This window comes from Mya arenaria, chromosome 14 (genome assembly GCF_026914265.1).
Source record: "Mya arenaria isolate MELC-2E11 chromosome 14, ASM2691426v1".
Taxonomy (NCBI): Eukaryota; Metazoa; Mollusca; class Bivalvia; order Myida; family Myidae; genus Mya; species Mya arenaria.
In genome coordinates, this window is record NC_069135.1 from 54,719,291 (window position 1) to 54,737,848 (window position 18,558).

General features: G+C 36.1%; 1 protein-coding gene across 1 annotated transcript in view; it reads left to right on the forward strand.

Annotated features, from left to right (window-relative positions):
- LOC128216260 (mucin-2-like) overlaps positions 1-18,558 on the forward strand; it is a 99,259-nt gene that overhangs the window by 52,219 nt on the left and 28,482 nt on the right. The window contains exons 41-55 of the mRNA XM_052922829.1: positions 925-972; positions 4,519-4,718; positions 4,879-5,068; positions 6,559-6,758; positions 6,919-7,108; positions 8,599-8,798; positions 8,959-9,148; positions 10,639-10,838; positions 10,999-11,188; positions 12,679-12,878; positions 13,039-13,228; positions 14,673-14,872; positions 15,033-15,222; positions 16,713-16,912; positions 17,073-17,262. Coding sequence (XP_052778789.1) covers positions 925-972; positions 4,519-4,718; positions 4,879-5,068; positions 6,559-6,758; positions 6,919-7,108; positions 8,599-8,798; positions 8,959-9,148; positions 10,639-10,838; positions 10,999-11,188; positions 12,679-12,878; positions 13,039-13,228; positions 14,673-14,872; positions 15,033-15,222; positions 16,713-16,912; positions 17,073-17,262 — 2,778 coding nt within the window. The remainder of the gene's footprint in view (positions 1-924; positions 973-4,518; positions 4,719-4,878; positions 5,069-6,558; positions 6,759-6,918; positions 7,109-8,598; positions 8,799-8,958; positions 9,149-10,638; positions 10,839-10,998; positions 11,189-12,678; positions 12,879-13,038; positions 13,229-14,672; positions 14,873-15,032; positions 15,223-16,712; positions 16,913-17,072; positions 17,263-18,558) is intronic.

Below are 18,558 nucleotides of genomic sequence, written 5' to 3' on the forward strand. Positions count from 1 at the left end.
TCATTTATGCTTGTCTTTGTTAGTAGTGTTTGTCTCTCGGTTAATATGATGTGTCTCTCGGTTAATATCGTGTATCTCTCGGTTAATATTGTGTATGTCTCGGTTAATCTCTCGGTTAATATCGTGTGTCTCTCGGTTAATATCGTGTATCTCTCGGTTAATATCATGTGTCTCTCGGTTAACATCGTGTTTCTCTCGGTTAATATCTCGGTTAATCTCTCGGTTAATATCTCGGTGTATCTCTCGGTTAATCTCTAGGTGTATCTCTCGGTGTATCTCTCGGTTAATCTCTCGGTTAATATCGTGTGTCTCTCGGCTCGTATCGTGTGTCTCTCGGTTAATCTCTACAGATAGAGAAGAAATTACAATCATATATATTCTTATAGCAATTTAACAATAACATTAAATTCTTCAATCTTAAACTTCGCCTAAACACGTCATTGAATACGTAATTGATCGACAGAATCGCGTGAGACAATGAAGCCAACTCGTTTTCCAATGCATGGTTGGTCAAAATACCTTTTCTGCAGGAAAGCATTTGTCTGAGTGTCTGTGTATAAGTGAGAGTCAGATTTCATGGGGAGGTTCTTGCGGAACCAATGAAACTGCGTCTTTAATTATTCATGATTACGAGATTCTCTTATTGAAATCGCTCACGATACATAGTGTATCGGGGTTATCCGACAATGGTATGATATAAGTATTTTCAAAGTCTAATATATGTTTTTTTGTCTCTTATACACGCCTACATAAGCGAGAATGCCAAGTTCATACTTACGGTCTAGTTAGTGGTATCGACCATTCTTTAGAATTAATTTGTCAAATAACATTTCATATTATATTTAAGGCTGCATGCTTTTAACTGCAAGTATATATTTCTTCTCGTTATTCTTTACTCATTACACATTGCTTGATTTCGAACAGAGTTGACAACCACAGTGACGCATCCTCCATCAACGACAGGAACCGCAGGTATATCTTTTAACCTATTCTACAGCAAATTGTTTAAACTTGGTAAAGTTGTTCATTGGCTATTATTTGGTTAGTTTGCATCTTTAACTGATTTGCTGGTTAATGGTTATTATTGGATAAATATTGACCATCAATAGAGTTTCAAATAAATTTGACGAAACCAAATAATTTACAAGTTGTATACAAATGGCTGCTGACTTTGAGAATAACCCACACTGACTCATATCCCTAGAATTAGGTTATATATTAGTTTTGAACAAAACAGAACAGAGCAGAACAGAACATATTTTATTTCGCAGTAAAAACAGTAAACTTGATATGGGTTAAAATTGCCATTGTTCCACCTAATTGTAATATCAACTACAATTAGCTTAAATAAAAATGATGAACAAAACAGAACAGAACACAATTGTTTTCGTTTTAAATAGTTCACACAACATACACAATGATATAGGTAGACAACGACCCCGGTTCCACTTGATAGTAATATAACCTACAATAAACTTAAAAATTATGTCAAACTGAAAAGAACACAACACAACGTTTTCTACGTTTAAAACGCTGCACACAACATACACAATGATAAAGGTAAACAACACCTCTGTTCCACATATAGTAATATAGCCTACAATAAGCTTAAGAAGTATGTTAAACAGAACAGAACAGAACAGAACACAACGTTTTCTACGTTTAAAACGCTTCACACAACATACACAATGATAAAAGTAAACAGCACCTCTGTTCCACATAATAGTAATATAGCCTACAATAAGCTTAAGAAGTATGTTAAACAGAACAGAACAGAACAGAACACAACGTTTTCTACGTTTAAAACGCTTCACACAAGACACACAATGATATAGGTAAACAACACCTCTGTTCCACCTTATAGTAATGTAGCCTACAATAAGCTTAAAGAATTATGTTAAGCAGAACAGAACAGAACACAACACAACGTTTTCTACGTTTAAAACGCTTCACACAACATACACAATGATAAAGGTAAACAACACCTCTGTTCCACATAATAGTAATATAGCCTACGATAAGTTTTAGAACTATGTTAAACAGAACAGAACAGAACAGAACAGAACACAAAGTTTTCTTCGTTTACAACAGTTCACACAAGACACACCATGATATGGCTAAAATTGACCCGTTTTACGCCGAATGGTAGTATCACCTACAATAAGCTTATATAAATATGTTGAACAGAACAGAACAGAACATTTGTTTTAATGTTTAACAGTTCTCACAATGATGGTCCCAGACAAAAAAAACAAAACAAAAAAAACAACAAATCTTGTTTCACCTATTAGTAGTATCACCTACAATATATATGATTATGTTGAACTGAACAGAAATGGGGTTGTAATCAATAAGCATCTTAGTAACAATTTTCAACTAAGTGAAAAATAACCATTTTTCTAATTTGAATTATAAGAAAAATAACAATCCTTGTAAACCAAAAATATGAAGATAAGCAAGAAAATGGTCTAAACAATACATGCATATGAATAGCTCTGATGAAAAAAGTGGGTATTTAAAATAATTGTTGTCTAAAATTACAAAAATCTCAAAAAGTTGAAAATATTCACTATTTTAGATTGGCACCAAAAATATTTTTTTCTGAAACGAATCTCAGGACAATTATTTAATAAAATGTTTTACTCTTTGATATCATAATTGTTCTTTCCAATGTGATACGAAGGCTTACCCAAATAGATGGAATTTATAAGCTATATGCAATGTACGTAACTTGGTAATATCACGTGATAACATCGACTAGCCAATCACGCATAAGGAATGAATTCAACTAAGTAGACATACCTAGTATTTTTTTAACGAAAAAAAAAACTGCAAAAATAAATTAATTGTAAACTATGTGGTACTTCAGTCATTAAGTTTCAATGCAACGTACACATCGATACCAAGTTTGTCAGTTTTGCGAAAATTTTCTTTTTTCTTCGCTATTTCATCTTACGGAGTACAGTCCCTTTCATAAATACGGCCGCAGGACACAACTTATTTTCAATCTAACCAGTTCAGACAATATACACAAAGATATATATCACCTGATCATTGATATATTAAATTGTAGACAGTTTAGCCCCTCAACGAATTCATCCTGCCAACAATGTACTAGATACTTAAATACTTAAATACTTAAGTATCTCAAAAGATGTGGTGAGCACCACATTTGGTTTGTTGAACTTATTCTTCTAAGGCCATAGTTTAAACCTGCCCCAAACCTACTTTAGGCAGTCGTATTTATTATATTTATCATAAGTTTACATTCTTTGCTGTAGCTGGAACATCATTGCTGCCGAATACATTGGTGGGATGTTCTTCATTGTTTGTGACGTGCCCGTCTTATAATTACAGGTTCTTGAAGCTCGTTAAGTGAGATAATGTAGTTGTATAAAAGTAAACTATCTGACTAAACTAGCTTCAAAAATCACATTGTTTGACTTGAAGTTCTATCGAAAATGACTTCCACTTTTGTAGCAATGAGTATTTTTATCTTCATACAATGCAGAAAGGAAAACTTCTTGCATGAATAAAGACTCCTTTAATTTACTGTATATTCTTCGTGAAGAAATACATCACTTTTTGACAACAGTGTTATGGCGGCACTCAACAGTTATTTTCGTTTCGGTACAAGGCGTCGTGTGATCGGAAAGCATATTTCTATACATGTCGGCACGGCCGAACAAATAACTTGTGAATGATATTAACAAACGCATAGTTTGGGTTCAGTTGTGTGCCCAATGATAATAAATGTAGTGCAGTCCACAGTTTGGGTTATGCATCGAAAGTTGGTAAACGTTTATCTTTTGAACCCCCACTGGCAGTAGACAACAGTTTTTTCAGCCGCGCGTCTTATTCGTATTCGAATGCGTTTTCAGCAAAGTTTCGAATACAACCTGCCAACAATGTAAAGATAATATGGCATGAAAGTTACACCTGAATTAAAACAACAAGCGCATACCATATTTACAGTCAGAAACTGCTCAAATTGACCTCCGTTGTCTTCTAGACCAAAACTTGAAATCCCCACTACGGAACTAGCAATTTCTTACTGTTGCATACAAATAGTTGTCCTGAACTTAATTGGTATGACGTTAGGCTGAAGTCATTCGTCATACTTTATGAATAAAATGCTTCAGATACACATTGAAAACACATCTTATTTACATATCTCGCAATAAATATTTTTGAGATATACTGTGCCTTAAAACGTAAAGTAAACTTACACAAGCAATAACATATACATACTTTTACTTATTTGAAACCACTACAAAAATTTTCGCTTGTCTATTAATGGCCATTAATACATTTTAACCGTCTATGTAGCTCATAATTTAAAACCTTCGGACAAAAATGGCCTCATTCCTGTGCATGCAAAGGTCTCCATTCGTTCTAAAACAACTACATTTATTGGAATTATAAACAACCAACGCGAGTTTACATTTTACTGAAAGCTGTTTTTGAAACTACTTTACGGTTACATGAAATAACAAATTGCTACCTTTTCGTGTGTAGAAATATGCCCTATGGGCGGCGCGATGACGACGATTACTCCCGAGGAGGTTACAAATGTACCTGTGGAAGAGAATGTGGCTACAGTAACGTTCGAACTAGACGAGCCGACACCGATTGTTAAAGTGCAAGTAACACCAGATGAAAGCGTTTCTACCATCCGTGTGACAGTGACAACACCTGGCGGGGACAAATTTACGATTGTAAGTGTTCAATTGATGAGAATTGAAGCCACTTGATAACATGATTACAGAGCAATGATATTAATTTAACTCTTGTAAGTGCTCACTGCAAATGCTCTTGTTGTACGAAAGATGTTGGTTGATATGGGATTGTTTAAAATTTCATTGTATTATTATGTAGACTTTGAGGGAAACGGAGGGTAACGTATTTGTTGGCGATCTGCCAGAAGGCACTTTGGTCAGCAAGGTGGAGGTTGAACAGACCCTGAAAGAGGATACAGAAGGCCCTATAAAGAGCGGAATTGTTGAGTTCCAGTCTTGTACTCCGAGCGTAACAACAACAACTCCAACTCCAACAACAACACCCAATGGTAAACGTTAATATTGTATCATTTTGGCAATTGACTGACACGAGCAAATACAATTTTAGCATTACATAATCATGTATGTCTCGAAATAGATTTTACTAAAGTATCTCACCAGATGTGGTGAGCAACAAATTTGGTTTGTTGAACTTATTCTTCTAAGGCCATAGTTTAAACCTGCCCCAAACCTACTTTAGGCAGTCGTATTTATTATATTTATCATAAGTTTACATTCTTTGCTGTAGCTGGAACATCATTGCGGCCGAATACATTGGTGGGATGTTCTTCATTGTTTGTGACGTGCCCGTCTTATAATTACAGGTTCTTGAAGCTCGTTAAGTGAGATAATGTAGTTGTATAAAAGTAAACTATCTGACTAAACTAGCTTCAAAAATCACATTGTTTGACTTGAAGTTCTATCGAAAATGACTTCCACTTTTGTAGCAATGAGTATTTTTATCTTCATACAATGCAGAAAGATTGAAAACTTTAGGAAAACTTCTTGCATGAATAAAGACTCCTTTAATTTACTGTATATTCTTCGTGAAGAAATACATCACTTTTTGACAACAGTATTATGGCGGCACTCAACAGTTATTTTCGTTTCGGTACAAGGCGTCGTGTGATCGGAAAGCATATTTCTATACATGTCGGCACGGCCGAACAAATAACTTGTGAATGATATTAACAAACGCATAGTTTGGGTTTAGTTGTGTGCCCAATGATAATAAATGTAGTGCAGTCCACAGTTTGGGTTATGAATCGAAAGTTGGTAAACGTTTATCTTTTGAACCCCCACTGGCAGTAGACAACAGTTTTTTCAGCCGCGCGTCTTATTCGTATTCGAATGCGTTTTCAGCAAAGTTTCGAATACAACCTGCCAACAATGTAAAGATAATATGGCATGAAAGTTACACCTGAATTAAAACAACAAGCGCATACCATATTTACAGTCAGAAACTGCTCAAATTGACCTCCGTTGTCTTCTAGACCAAAACTTGAAATCCCCACTACGGAACTAGCAATTTCTTACTGTTGCATACAAATAGTTGTCCTGAACTTAATTGGTATGACGTTAGGCTGAAGTCATTCGTCATACTTTATGAATAAAATGCTTCAGATACACATTGAAAACACATCTTATTTACATATCTCGCAATAATTTTTTTTGAGATATACTTTGCTTTAAAACGTAAAGTAAACTTACACAAGCAATAACATATACATACTTTTACTTATTTGAAACCACTACAAAAATTTTCGCTTGTCTATTAATGGCCATTAATACATTTTAACCGTCTATGTAGCTCATAATTTAAAACCTTCGGACAAAAATGGCCTCATTCCTGTGCATGCAAAGGTCTCCATTCGTTCTAAAACAACTACATTTATTGGAATAATAAACAACCAACGCGAGTTTACATTTTACTGAAAGCTGTTTTTGAAACTACTTTACGGTTACATGAAATAACAAATTGCTACCTTTTCGTGTGTAGAAATATGCCCTATGGGCGGCGCGATGACGACGATTACTCCCGAGGAGGTTACAAATGTACCTGTGGAAGAGAATGTGGCTACAGTAACGTTCGAACTAGACGAGCCGACACCGATTGTTAAAGTGCAAGTAACACCAGATGAAAGCGTTTCTACCATCCGTGTGACAGTGACAACACCTGGCGGGGACAAATTTACGATTGTAAGTGTTCAATTGATGAGAATTGAAGCCACTTGATAACATGATTACAGAGCAATGATATTAATTTAACTCTTGTAAGTGCTCACTGCAAATGCTCTTGTTTTACGAAAGATGTTGGTTGATATGGGATTGTTTAAAATTTCATTGTTTTATTATGTAGACTTTGAGGGAAACGGAGGGTAACGTATTTGTTGGCGATCTGCCAGAAGGCACTTTGGTCAGCAAGGTGGAGGTTGAACAGACCCTGAAAGAGGATACAGAAGGCCCTATAAAGAGCGGAATTGTTGAGTTCCAGTCTTGTACTCCGAGCGTAACAACAACAACTCCAACTCCAACAACAACACCCAATGGTAAACGTTAATATTGTATCATTTTGGCAATTGACTGACACGAGCAAATACAATTTTAGCATTACATAATCATGTATGTCTCGAAATAGATTTTACTAAAGTATCTCACCAGATGTGGTGAGCAACAAATTTGGTTTGTTGAACTTATTCTTCTAAGGCCATAGTTTAAACCTGCCCCAAACCTACTTTAGGCAGTCGTATTTATTATATTTATCATAAGTTTACATTCTTTGCTGTAGCTGGAACATCATTGCGGCCGAATACATTGGTGGGATGTTCTTCATTGTTTGTGACGTGCCCGTCTTATAATTACAGGTTCTTGAAGCTCGTTAAGTGAGATAATGTAGTTGTATAAAAGTAAACTATCTGACTAAACTAGCTTCAAAAATCACATTGTTTGACTTGAAATTCTATCGAAAATGACTTCCACTTTTGTAGCAATGAGTATTTTTATCTTCATACAATGCAGAAAGATTAAAAACTTTAGGAAAACTTCTTGCATGAATAAAGACTCCTTTAATTTACTGTATATTCTTCGTGAAGAAATACATCACTTTTTGACAACAGTGTTATGGCGGCACTCAACAGTTATTTTCGTTTCGGTACAAGGCGTCGTGTGATCGGAAAGCATATTTCTATACATGTCGGCACGGCCGAACAAATAACTTGTGAATGATATTAACAAACGCATAGTTTGGGTTCAGTTGTGTGCCCAATGATAATAAATGTAGTGCAGTCCACAGTTTGGGTTATGAATCGAAAGTTGGTAAACGTTTATCTTTTGAACCCCCACTGGCAGTAGACAACAGTTTTTTCAGCCGCGCGTCTTATTCGTATTCGAATGCGTTTTCAGCAAAGTTTCGAATACAACCTGCCAACAATGTAAAGATAATATGGCATGAAAGTTACACCTGAATTAAAACAACAAGCGCATACCATATTTACAGTCAGAAACTGCTCAAATTGACCTCCGTTGTCTTCTAGACCAAAACTTGAAATCCCCACTACGGAACTAGCAATTTCTTACTGTTGCATACAAATAGTTGTCCTGAACTTAATTGGTATGACGTTAGGCTGAAGTCATTCGTCATACTTTATGAATAAAATGCTTCAGATACACATTGAAAACACATCTTATTTACATATCTCGCAATAAATATTTTTGAGATATACTGTGCCTTAAAACGTAAAGTAAACTTACACAAGCATTAACATATACATACTTTTACTTATTTGAAACCACTACAAAAATTTTCGCTTGTCTATTAATGGCCATTAATACATTTTAACCGTCTATGTAGCTCATAATTTAAAACCTTCGGACAAAAATGGCCTCATTCCTGTGCATGCAAAGGTCTCCATTCGTTCTAAAACAACTACATTTATTGGAATTATAAACAACCAACGCGAGTTTACATTTTACTGAAAGCTGTTTTTGAAACTACTTTACGGTTACATGAAATAACAAATTGCTACCTTTTCGTGTGTAGAAATATGCCCTATGGGCGGCGCGATGACGACGATTACTCCCGAGGAGGTTACAAATGTACCTGTGGAAGAGAATGTGGCTACAGTAACGTTCCAACTAGACGAGCCGACACCGATTGTTAAAGTGCAAGTAACACCAGATGAAAGCGTTTCTACCATCCGTGTGACAGTGACAACACCTGGCGGGGACAAATTTACGATTGTAAGTGTTCAATTGATGAGAATTGAAGCCACTTGATAACATGATTACAGAGCAATGATATTAATTTAACTCTTGTAAGTGCTCACTGCAAATGCTCTTGTTTTACGAAAGATGTTGGTTGATATGGGATTGTTTAAAATTTCATTGTTTTATTATGTAGACTTTGAGGGAAACGGAGGGTAACGTATTTGTTGGCGATCTGCCAGAAGGCACTTTGGTCAGCAAGGTGGAGGTTGAACAGACCCTCAAAGAGGAAACAGAAGGCCCTATAAAGAGCGGAATTGTTGAGTTCCAGTCTTGTACTCCGAGCGTAACAACAACAACTCCAACTCCAACAACAACACCCAATGGTAAACGTTAATATTGTATCATTTTGGCAATTGACTGACACGAGCAAATACAATTTTAGCATTACATAATCATATATGTCTCGAAATAGATTTTACTAAAGTATCTCACCAGATGTGGTGAGCAACAAATTTGGTTTGTTGAACTTATTCTTCTAAGGCCATAGTTTAAACCTGCCCCAAACCTACTTTAGGCAGTCGTATTTATTATATTTATCATAAGTTTACATTCTTTGCTGTAGCTGGAACATCATTGCGGCCGAATACATTGGTGGGATGTTCTTCATTGTTTGTGACGTGCCCGTCTTATAATTACAGGTTCTTGAAGCTCGTTAAGTGAGATAATGTAGTTGTATAAAAGTAAACTATCTGACTAAACTAGCTTCAAAAATCACATTGTTTGACTTGAAGTTCTATCGAAAATGACTTCCACTTTTGTAGCAATGAGTATTTTTATCTTCATACAATGCAGAAAGATTGAAAACTTTAGGAAAACTTCTTGCATGAATAAAGACTCCTTTAATTTACTGTATATTCTTCGTGAAGAAATACATCACTTTTTGACAACAGTATTATGGCGGCACTCAACAGTTATTTTCGTTTCGGTACAAGGCGTCGTGTGATCGGAAAGCATATTTCTATACATGTCGGCACGGCCGAACAAATAACTTGTGAATGATATTAACAAACGCATAGTTTGGGTTTAGTTGTGTGCCCAATGATAATAAATGTAGTGCAGTCCACAGTTTGGGTTATGAATCGAAAGTTGGTAAACGTTTATCTTTTGAACCCCCACTGGCAGTAGACAACAGTTTTTTCAGCCGCGCGTCTTATTCGTATTCGAATGCGTTTTCAGCAAAGTTTCGAATACAACCTGCCAACAATGTAAAGATAATATGGCATGAAAGTTACACCTGAATTAAAACAACAAGCGCATACCATATTTACAGTCAGAAACTGCTCAAATTGACCTCCGTTGTCTTCTAGACCAAAACTTGAAATCCCCACTACGGAACTAGCAATTTCTTACTGTTGCATACAAATAGTTGTCCTGAACTTAATTGGTATGACGTTAGGCTGAAGTCATTCGTCATACTTTATGAATAAAAGGCTTCAGATACACATTGAAAACACATCTTATTTACATATCTCGCAATAAATATTTTTGAGATATACTTTGCCTTAAAACGTAAAGTAAACTTACACAAGCAATAACATATACATACTTTTACTTATTTGAAACCACTACAAAAATTTTCGCTTGTCTATTAATGGCCATTAATACATTTTAACCGTCTATGTAGCTCATAATTTAAAACCTTCGGACAAAAATGGCCTCATTCCTGTGCATGCAAAGGTCTCCATTCGTTCTAAAACAACTACATTTATTGGAATAATAAACAACCAACGCGAGTTTACATTTTACTGAAAGCTGTTTTTGAAACTACTTTACGGTTACATGAAATAACAAATTGCTACCTTTTCGTGTGTAGAAATATGCCCTATGGGCGGCGCGATGACGACGATTACTCCCGAGGAGGTTACAAATGTACCTGTGGAAGAGAATGTGGCTACAGTAACGTTCGAACTAGACGAGCCGACACCGATTGTTAAAGTGCAAGTAACACCAGATGAAAGCGTTTCTACCATCCGTGTGACAGTGACAACACCTGGCGGGGACAAATTTACGATTGTAAGTGTTCAATTGATGAGAATTGAAGCCACTTGATAACATGATTACAGAGCAATGATATTAATTTAACTCTTGTAAGTGCTCACTGCAAATGCTCTTGTTTTACGAAAGATGTTGGTTGATATGGGATTGTTTAAAATTTCATTGTTTTATTATGTAGACTTTGAGGGAAACGGAGGGTAACGTATTTGTTGGCGATCTGCCAGAAGGCACTTTGGTCAGCAAGGTGGAGGTTGAACAGACCCTGAAAGAGGATACAGAAGGCCCTATAAAGAGCGGAATTGTTGAGTTCCAGTCTTGTACTCCGAGCGTAACAACAACAACTCCAACTCCAACAACAACACCCAATGGTAAACGTTAATATTGTATCATTTTGGCAATTGACTGACACGAGCAAATACAATTTTAGCATTACATAATCATGTATGTCTCGAAATAGATTTTACTAAAGTATCTCACCAGATGTGGTGAGCAACAAATTTGGTTTGTTGAACTTATTCTTCTAAGGCCATAATTTAAACCTGCCCCAAACCTACTTTAGGCAGTCGTATTTATTATATTTATCATAAGTTTACATTCTTTGCTGTAGCTGGAACATCATTGCGGCCGAATACATTGGTGGGATGTTCTTCATTGTTTGTGACGTGCCCGTCTTATAATTACAGGTTCTTGAAGCTCGTTAAGTGAGATAATGTAGTTGTATAAAAGTAAACTATCTGACTAAACTAGCTTCAAAAATCACATTGTTTGACTTGAAGTTCTATCGAAAATGACTTCCACTTTTGTAGCAATGAGTATTTTTATCTTCATACAATGCAGAAAGATTGAAAACTTTAGGAAAACTTCTTGCATGAATAAAGACTCCTTTAATTTACTGTATATTCTTCGTGAAGAAATACATCACTTTTTGACAACAGTATTATGGCGGCACTCAACAGTTATTTTCGTTTCGGTACAAGGCGTCGTGTGATCGGAAAGCATATTTCTATACATGTCGGCACGGCCGAACAAATAACTTGTGAATGATATTAACAAACGCATAGTTTGGGTTTAGTTGTGTGCCCAATGATAATAAATGTAGTGCAGTCCACAGTTTGGGTTATGAATCGAAAGTTGGTAAACGTTTATCTTTTGAACCCCCACTGGCAGTAGACAACAGTTTTTTCAGCCGCGCGTCTTATTCGTATTCGAATGCGTTTTCAGCAAAGTTTCGAATACAACCTGCCAACAATGTAAAGATAATATGGCATGAAAGTTACACCTGAATTAAAACAACAAGCGCATACCATATTTACAGTCAGAAACTGCTCAAATTGACCTCCGTTGTCTTCTAGACCAAAACTTGAAATCCCCACTACGGAACTAGCAATTTCTTACTGTTGCATACATATAGTTGTCCTGAACTTAATTGGTATGACGTTAGGCTGAAGTCATTCGTCATACTTTATGAATAAAATGCTTCAGATACACATTGAAAACACATCTTATTTACATATCTCGCAATAATTTTTTTTGAGATATACTTTGCTTTAAAACGTAAAGTAAACTTACACAAGCAATAACATATACATACTTTTACTTATTTGAAACCACTACAAAAATTTTCGCTTGTCTATTAATGGCCATTAATACATTTTAACCGTCTATGTAGCTCATAATTTAAAACCTTCGGACAAAAATGGCCTCATTCCTGTGCATGCAAAGGTCTCCATTCGTTCTAAAACAACTACATTTATTGGAATAATAAACAACCAACGCGAGTTTACATTTTACTGAAAGCTGTTTTTGAAACTACTTTACGGTTACATGAAATAACAAATTGCTACCTTTTCGTGTGTAGAAATATGCCCTATGGGCGGCGCGATGACGACGATTACTCCCGAGGAGGTTACAAATGTACCTGTGGAAGAGAATGTGGCTACAGTAACGTTCGAACTAGACGAGCCGACACCGATTGTTAAAGTGCAAGTAACACCAGATGAAAGCGTTTCTACCATCCGTGTGACAGTGACAACACCTGGCGGGGACAAATTTACGATTGTAAGTGTTCAATTGATGAGAATTGAAGCCACTTGATAACATGATTACAGAGCAATGATATTAATTTAACTCTTGTAAGTGCTCACTGCAAATGCTCTTGTTTTACGAAAGATGTTGGTTGATATGGGATTGTTTAAAATTTCATTGTTTTATTATGTAGACTTTGAGGGAAACGGAGGGTAACGTATTTGTTGGCGATCTGCCAGAAGGCACTTTGGTCAGCAAGGTGGAGGTTGAACAGACCCTGAAAGAGGATACAGAAGGCCCTATAAAGAGCGGACTTGTTGAGTTCCAGTCTTGTACTCCGAGCGTAACAACAACAACTCCAACTCCAACAACAACACCCAATGGTAAACGTTAATATTGTATCATTTTGGCAATTGACTGACACGAGCAAATACAATTTTAGCATTACATAATCATGTATGTCTCGAAATAGATTTTACTAAAGTATCTCACCAGATGTGGTGAGCAACAAATTTGGTTTGTTGAACTTATTCTTCTAAGGCCATAATTTAAACCTGCCCCAAACCTACTTTAGGCAGTCGTATTTATTATATTTATCATTAGTTTACATTCTTTGCTGTAGCTGGAACATCATTGCGGCCGAATACATTGGTGGGATGTTCTTCATTGTTTGTGACGTGCCCGTCTTATAATTACAGGTTCTTGAAGCTCGTTAAGTGAGATAATGTAGTTGTATAAAAGTAAACTATCTGACTAAACTAGCTTCAAAAATCACATTGTTTGACTTGAAGTTCTATCGAAAATGACTTCCACTTTTGTAGCAATGAGTATTTTTATCTTCATACAATGCAGAAAGATTGAAAACTTTAGGAAAACTTCTTGCATGAATAAAGACTCCTTTAATTTACTGTATATTCTTCGTGAAGAAATACATCACTTTTTGACAACAGTATTATGGCGGCACTCAACAGTTATTTTCGTTTCGGTACAAGGCGTCGTGTGATCGGAAAGCATATTTCTATACATGTCGGCACGGCCGAACAAATAACTTGTGAATGATATTAACAAACGCATAGTTTGGGTTTAGTTGTGTGCCCAATGATAATAAATGTAGTGCAGTCCACAGTTTGGGTTATGAATCGAAAGTTGGTAAACGTTTATCTTTTGAACCCCCACTGGCAGTAGACAACAGTTTTTTCAGCCGCGCGTCTTATTCGTATTCGAATGCGTTTTCAGCAAAGTTTCGAATACAACCTGCCAACAATGTAAAGATAATATGGCATGAAAGTTACACCTGAATTAAAACAACAAGCGCATACCATATTTACAGTCAGAAACTGCTCAAATTGACCTCCGTTGTCTTCTAGACCAAAACTTGAAATCCCCACTACGGAACTAGCAATTTCTTACTGTTGCATACAAATAGTTGTCCTGAACTTAATTGGTATGACGTTAGGCTGAAGTCATTCGTCATACTTTATGAATAAAATGCTTCAGATACACATTGAAAACACATCTTATTTACATATCTCGCAATATTTTTTTTTGAGATATACTTTGCTTTAAAACGTAAAGTAAACTTACACAAGCAATAATATATACATACTTTTACTTATTTGAAACCACTACAAAAAATTTCGCTTGTCTATTAATGGCCATTAATACATTTTAACCGTCTATGTAGCTCATAATTTAAAACCTTCGGACAAAAATGGCCTCATTCCTGTGCATGCAAAGGTCTCCATTCGTTCTAAAACAACTACATTTATTGGAATAATAAACAACCAACGCGAGTGAAATAACAAATTGCTACCTTTTCGTGTGTAGAAATATGCCCTATGGGCGGCGCGATGACGACGATTACTCCCGAGGAGGTTACAAATGTACCTGTGGAAGAGAATGTGGCTAGAGTAACGTTCCAACTAGACGAGCCGACACCGATTGTTAAAGTGCAAGTAACACCAGATGAAAGCGTTTCTACCATCCGTGTGACAGTGACAACACCTGGCGGGGACAAATTTACGATTGTAAGTGTTCAATTGATGAGAATTGAAGCCACTTGATAACATGATTACAGAGCAATGATATTAATTTAACTCTTGTAAGTGCTCACTGCAAATGCTCTTGTTTTACGAAAGATGTTGGTTGATATGGGATTGTTTAAAATTTCATTGTTTTATTATGTAGACTTTGAGGGAAACGGAGGGTAACGTATTTGTTGGCGATCTGCCAGAAGGCACTTTGGTCAGCAAGGTGGAGGTTGAACAGACCCTGAAAGAGGATACAGAAGGCCCTATAAAGAGCGGAATTGTTGAGTTCCAGTCTTGTACTCCGAGCGTAACAACAACAACTCCAACTCCAACAACAACACCCAATGGTAAACGTTAATATTGTATCATTTTGGCAATTGACTGACACGAGCAAATACAATTTTAGCATTACATAATCATGTATGTCTCGAAATAGATTTTACTAAAGTATCTCACCAGATGTGGTGAGCAACAAATTTGGTTTGTTGAACTTATTCTTCTAAGGCCATAATTTAAACCTGCCCCAAACCTACTTTAGGCAGTCGTATTTATTATATTTATCATAAGTTTACATTCTTTGCTGTAGCTGGAACATCATTGCTGCCGAATACATTGGTGGGATGTTCTTCATTGTTTGTGACGTGCCCGTCTTATAATTACAGGTTCTTGAAGCTCGTTAAGTGAGATAATGTAGTTGTATAAAAGTAAACTATCTGACTAAACTAGCTTCAAAAATCACATTGTTTGACTTGAAATTCTATCGAAAATGACTTCCACTTTTGTAGCAATGAGTATTTTTATCTTCATACAATGCAGAAAGATTAAAAACTTTAGGAAAACTTCTTGCATGAATAAAGACTCCTTTAATTTACTGTATATTCTTCGTGAAGAAATACATCACTTTTTGACAACAGTGTTATGGCGGCACTCAACAGTTATTTTCGTTTCGGTACAAGGCGTCGTGTGATCGGAAAGCATATTTCTATACATGTCGGCACGGCCGAACAAATAACTTGTGAATGATATTAACAAACGCATAGTTTGGGTTCAGTTGTGTGCCCAATGATAATAAATGTAGTGCAGTCCACAGTTTGGGTTATGAATCGAAAGTTGGTAAACGTTTATCTTTTGAACCCCCACTGGCAGTAGACAACAGTTTTTTCAGCCGCGCGTCTTATTCGTATTCGAATGCGTTTTCAGCAAAGTTTCGAATACAACCTGCCAACAATATAAAGATAATATGGCATGAAAGTTACACCTGAATTAAAACAACAAGCGCATACCATATTTACAGTCAGAAACTGCTCAAATTGACCTCCGTTGTCTTCTAGACCAAAACTTGAAATCCCCACTACGGAACTAGCAATTTCTTACTGTTGCATACATATAGTTGTCCTGAACTTAATTGGTATGACGTTAGGCTGAAGTCATTCGTCATACTTTATGAATAAAATGCTTCAGATACACATTGAAAACACATCTTATTTACATATCTCGCAATAAATATTTTTGAGATATACTTTGCCTTAAAACGTAAAGTAAACTTACACAAGCATTAACATATACATACTTTTACTTATTTGAAACCACTACAAAAATTTTCGCTTGTCTATTAATGGCCATTAATACATTTTAACCGTCTATGTAGCTCATAATTTAAAACCTTCGGACAAAAATGGCCTCATTCCTGTGCATGCAAAGGTCTCCATTCGTTCTAAAACAACTACATTTATTGGAATTATAAACAACCAACGCGAGTTTACATTTTACTGAAAGCTGTTTTTGAAACTACTTTACGGTTACATGAAATAACAAATTGCTACCTTTTCGTGTGTAGAAATATGCCCTATGGGCGGCGCGATGACGACGATTACTCCCGAGGAGGTTACAAATGTACCTGTGGAAGAGAATGTGGCTACAGTAACGTTCGAACTAGACGAGCCGACACCGATTGTTAAAGTGCAAGTAACACCAGATGAAAGCGTTTCTACCATCCGTGTGACAGTGACAACACCTGGCGGGGACAAATTTACGATTGTAAGTGTTCAATTGATGAGAATTGAAGCCACTTGATAACATGATTACAGAGCAATGATATTAATTTAACTCTTGTAAGTGCTCACTGCAAATGCTCTTGTTTTACGAAAGATGTTGGTTGATATGGGATTGTTTAAAATTTCATTGTTTTATTATGTAGACTTTGAGGGAAACGGAGGGTAACGTATTTGTTGGCGATCTGCCAGAAGGCACTTTGGTCAGCAAGGTGGAGGTTGAACAGACCCTGAAAGAGGATACAGAAGGCCCTATAAAGAGCGGAATTGTTGAGTTCCAGTCTTGTACTCCGAGCGTAACAACAACAACTCCAACTCCAACAACAACACCCAATGGTAAACGTTAATATTGTATCATTTTGGCAATTGACTGACACGAGCAAATACAATTTTAGCATTACATAATCATGTATGTCTCGAAATAGATTTTACTAAAGTATCTCACCAGATGTGGTGAGCAACAAATTTGGTTTGTTGAACTTATTCTTCTAAGGCCATAGTTTAAACCTGCCCCAAACCTACTTTAGGCAGTCGTATTTATTATATTTATCATAAGTTTACATTCTTTGCTGTAGCTGGAACATCATTGCGGCCGAATACATTGGTGGGATGTTCTTCATTGTTTGTGACGTGCCCGTCTTATAATTACAGGTTCTTGAAGCTCGTTAAGTGAGATAATGTAGTTGTATAAAAGTAAACTATCTGACTAAACTAGCTTCAAAAATCACATTGTTTGACTTGAAGTTCTATCGAAAATGACTTCCACTTTTGTAGCAATGAGTATTTTTATCTTCATACAATGCAGAAAGATTGAAAACTTTAGGAAAACTTCTTGCATGAATAAAGACTCCTTTAATTTACTGTATATTCTTCGTGAAGAAATACATCACTTTTGACAACAGTATTATGGCGGCACTCAACAGTTATTTTCGTTTCGGTACAAGGCGTCGTGTGATCGGAAAGCATATTTCTATACATGTCGGCACGGCCGAACAAATAACTTGTGAATGATATTAACAAACGCATAGTTTGGGTTTAGTTGTGTGCCCAATGATAATAAATGTAGTGCAGTCCACAGTTTGGGTTATGAATCGAAAGTCGGTAAACGTTTATCTTTTGAACCCCCACTGGCAGTAGACAACAGTTTTTTCAGCCGCGCGTCTTATTCGTATTCGAATGCGTTTTCAGCAAAGTTTCGAATACAACCTGCCAACAATGTAAAGATAATATGGCATGAAAGTTACACCTGAATTAAAACAACAAGCGCATACCATATTTACAGTCAGAAACTGCTCAAATTGACCTCCGTTGTCTTCTAGACCAAAACTTGAAATCCCCACTACGGAACTAGCAATTTCTTACTGTTGCATACAAATAGTTGTCCTGAACTTAATTGGTATGACGTTAGGCTGAAGTCATTCGTCATACTTTATGAATAAAATGCTTCAGATACACATTGAAAACACATCTTATTTACATATCTCGCAATATTTTTTTTGAGATATACTTTGCTTTAAAACGTAAAGTAAACTTACACAAGCAATAACATATACATACTTTTACTTATTTGAAACCACTACAAAAAATTTCGCTTGTCTATTAATGGCCATTAATACATTTTAACCGTCTATG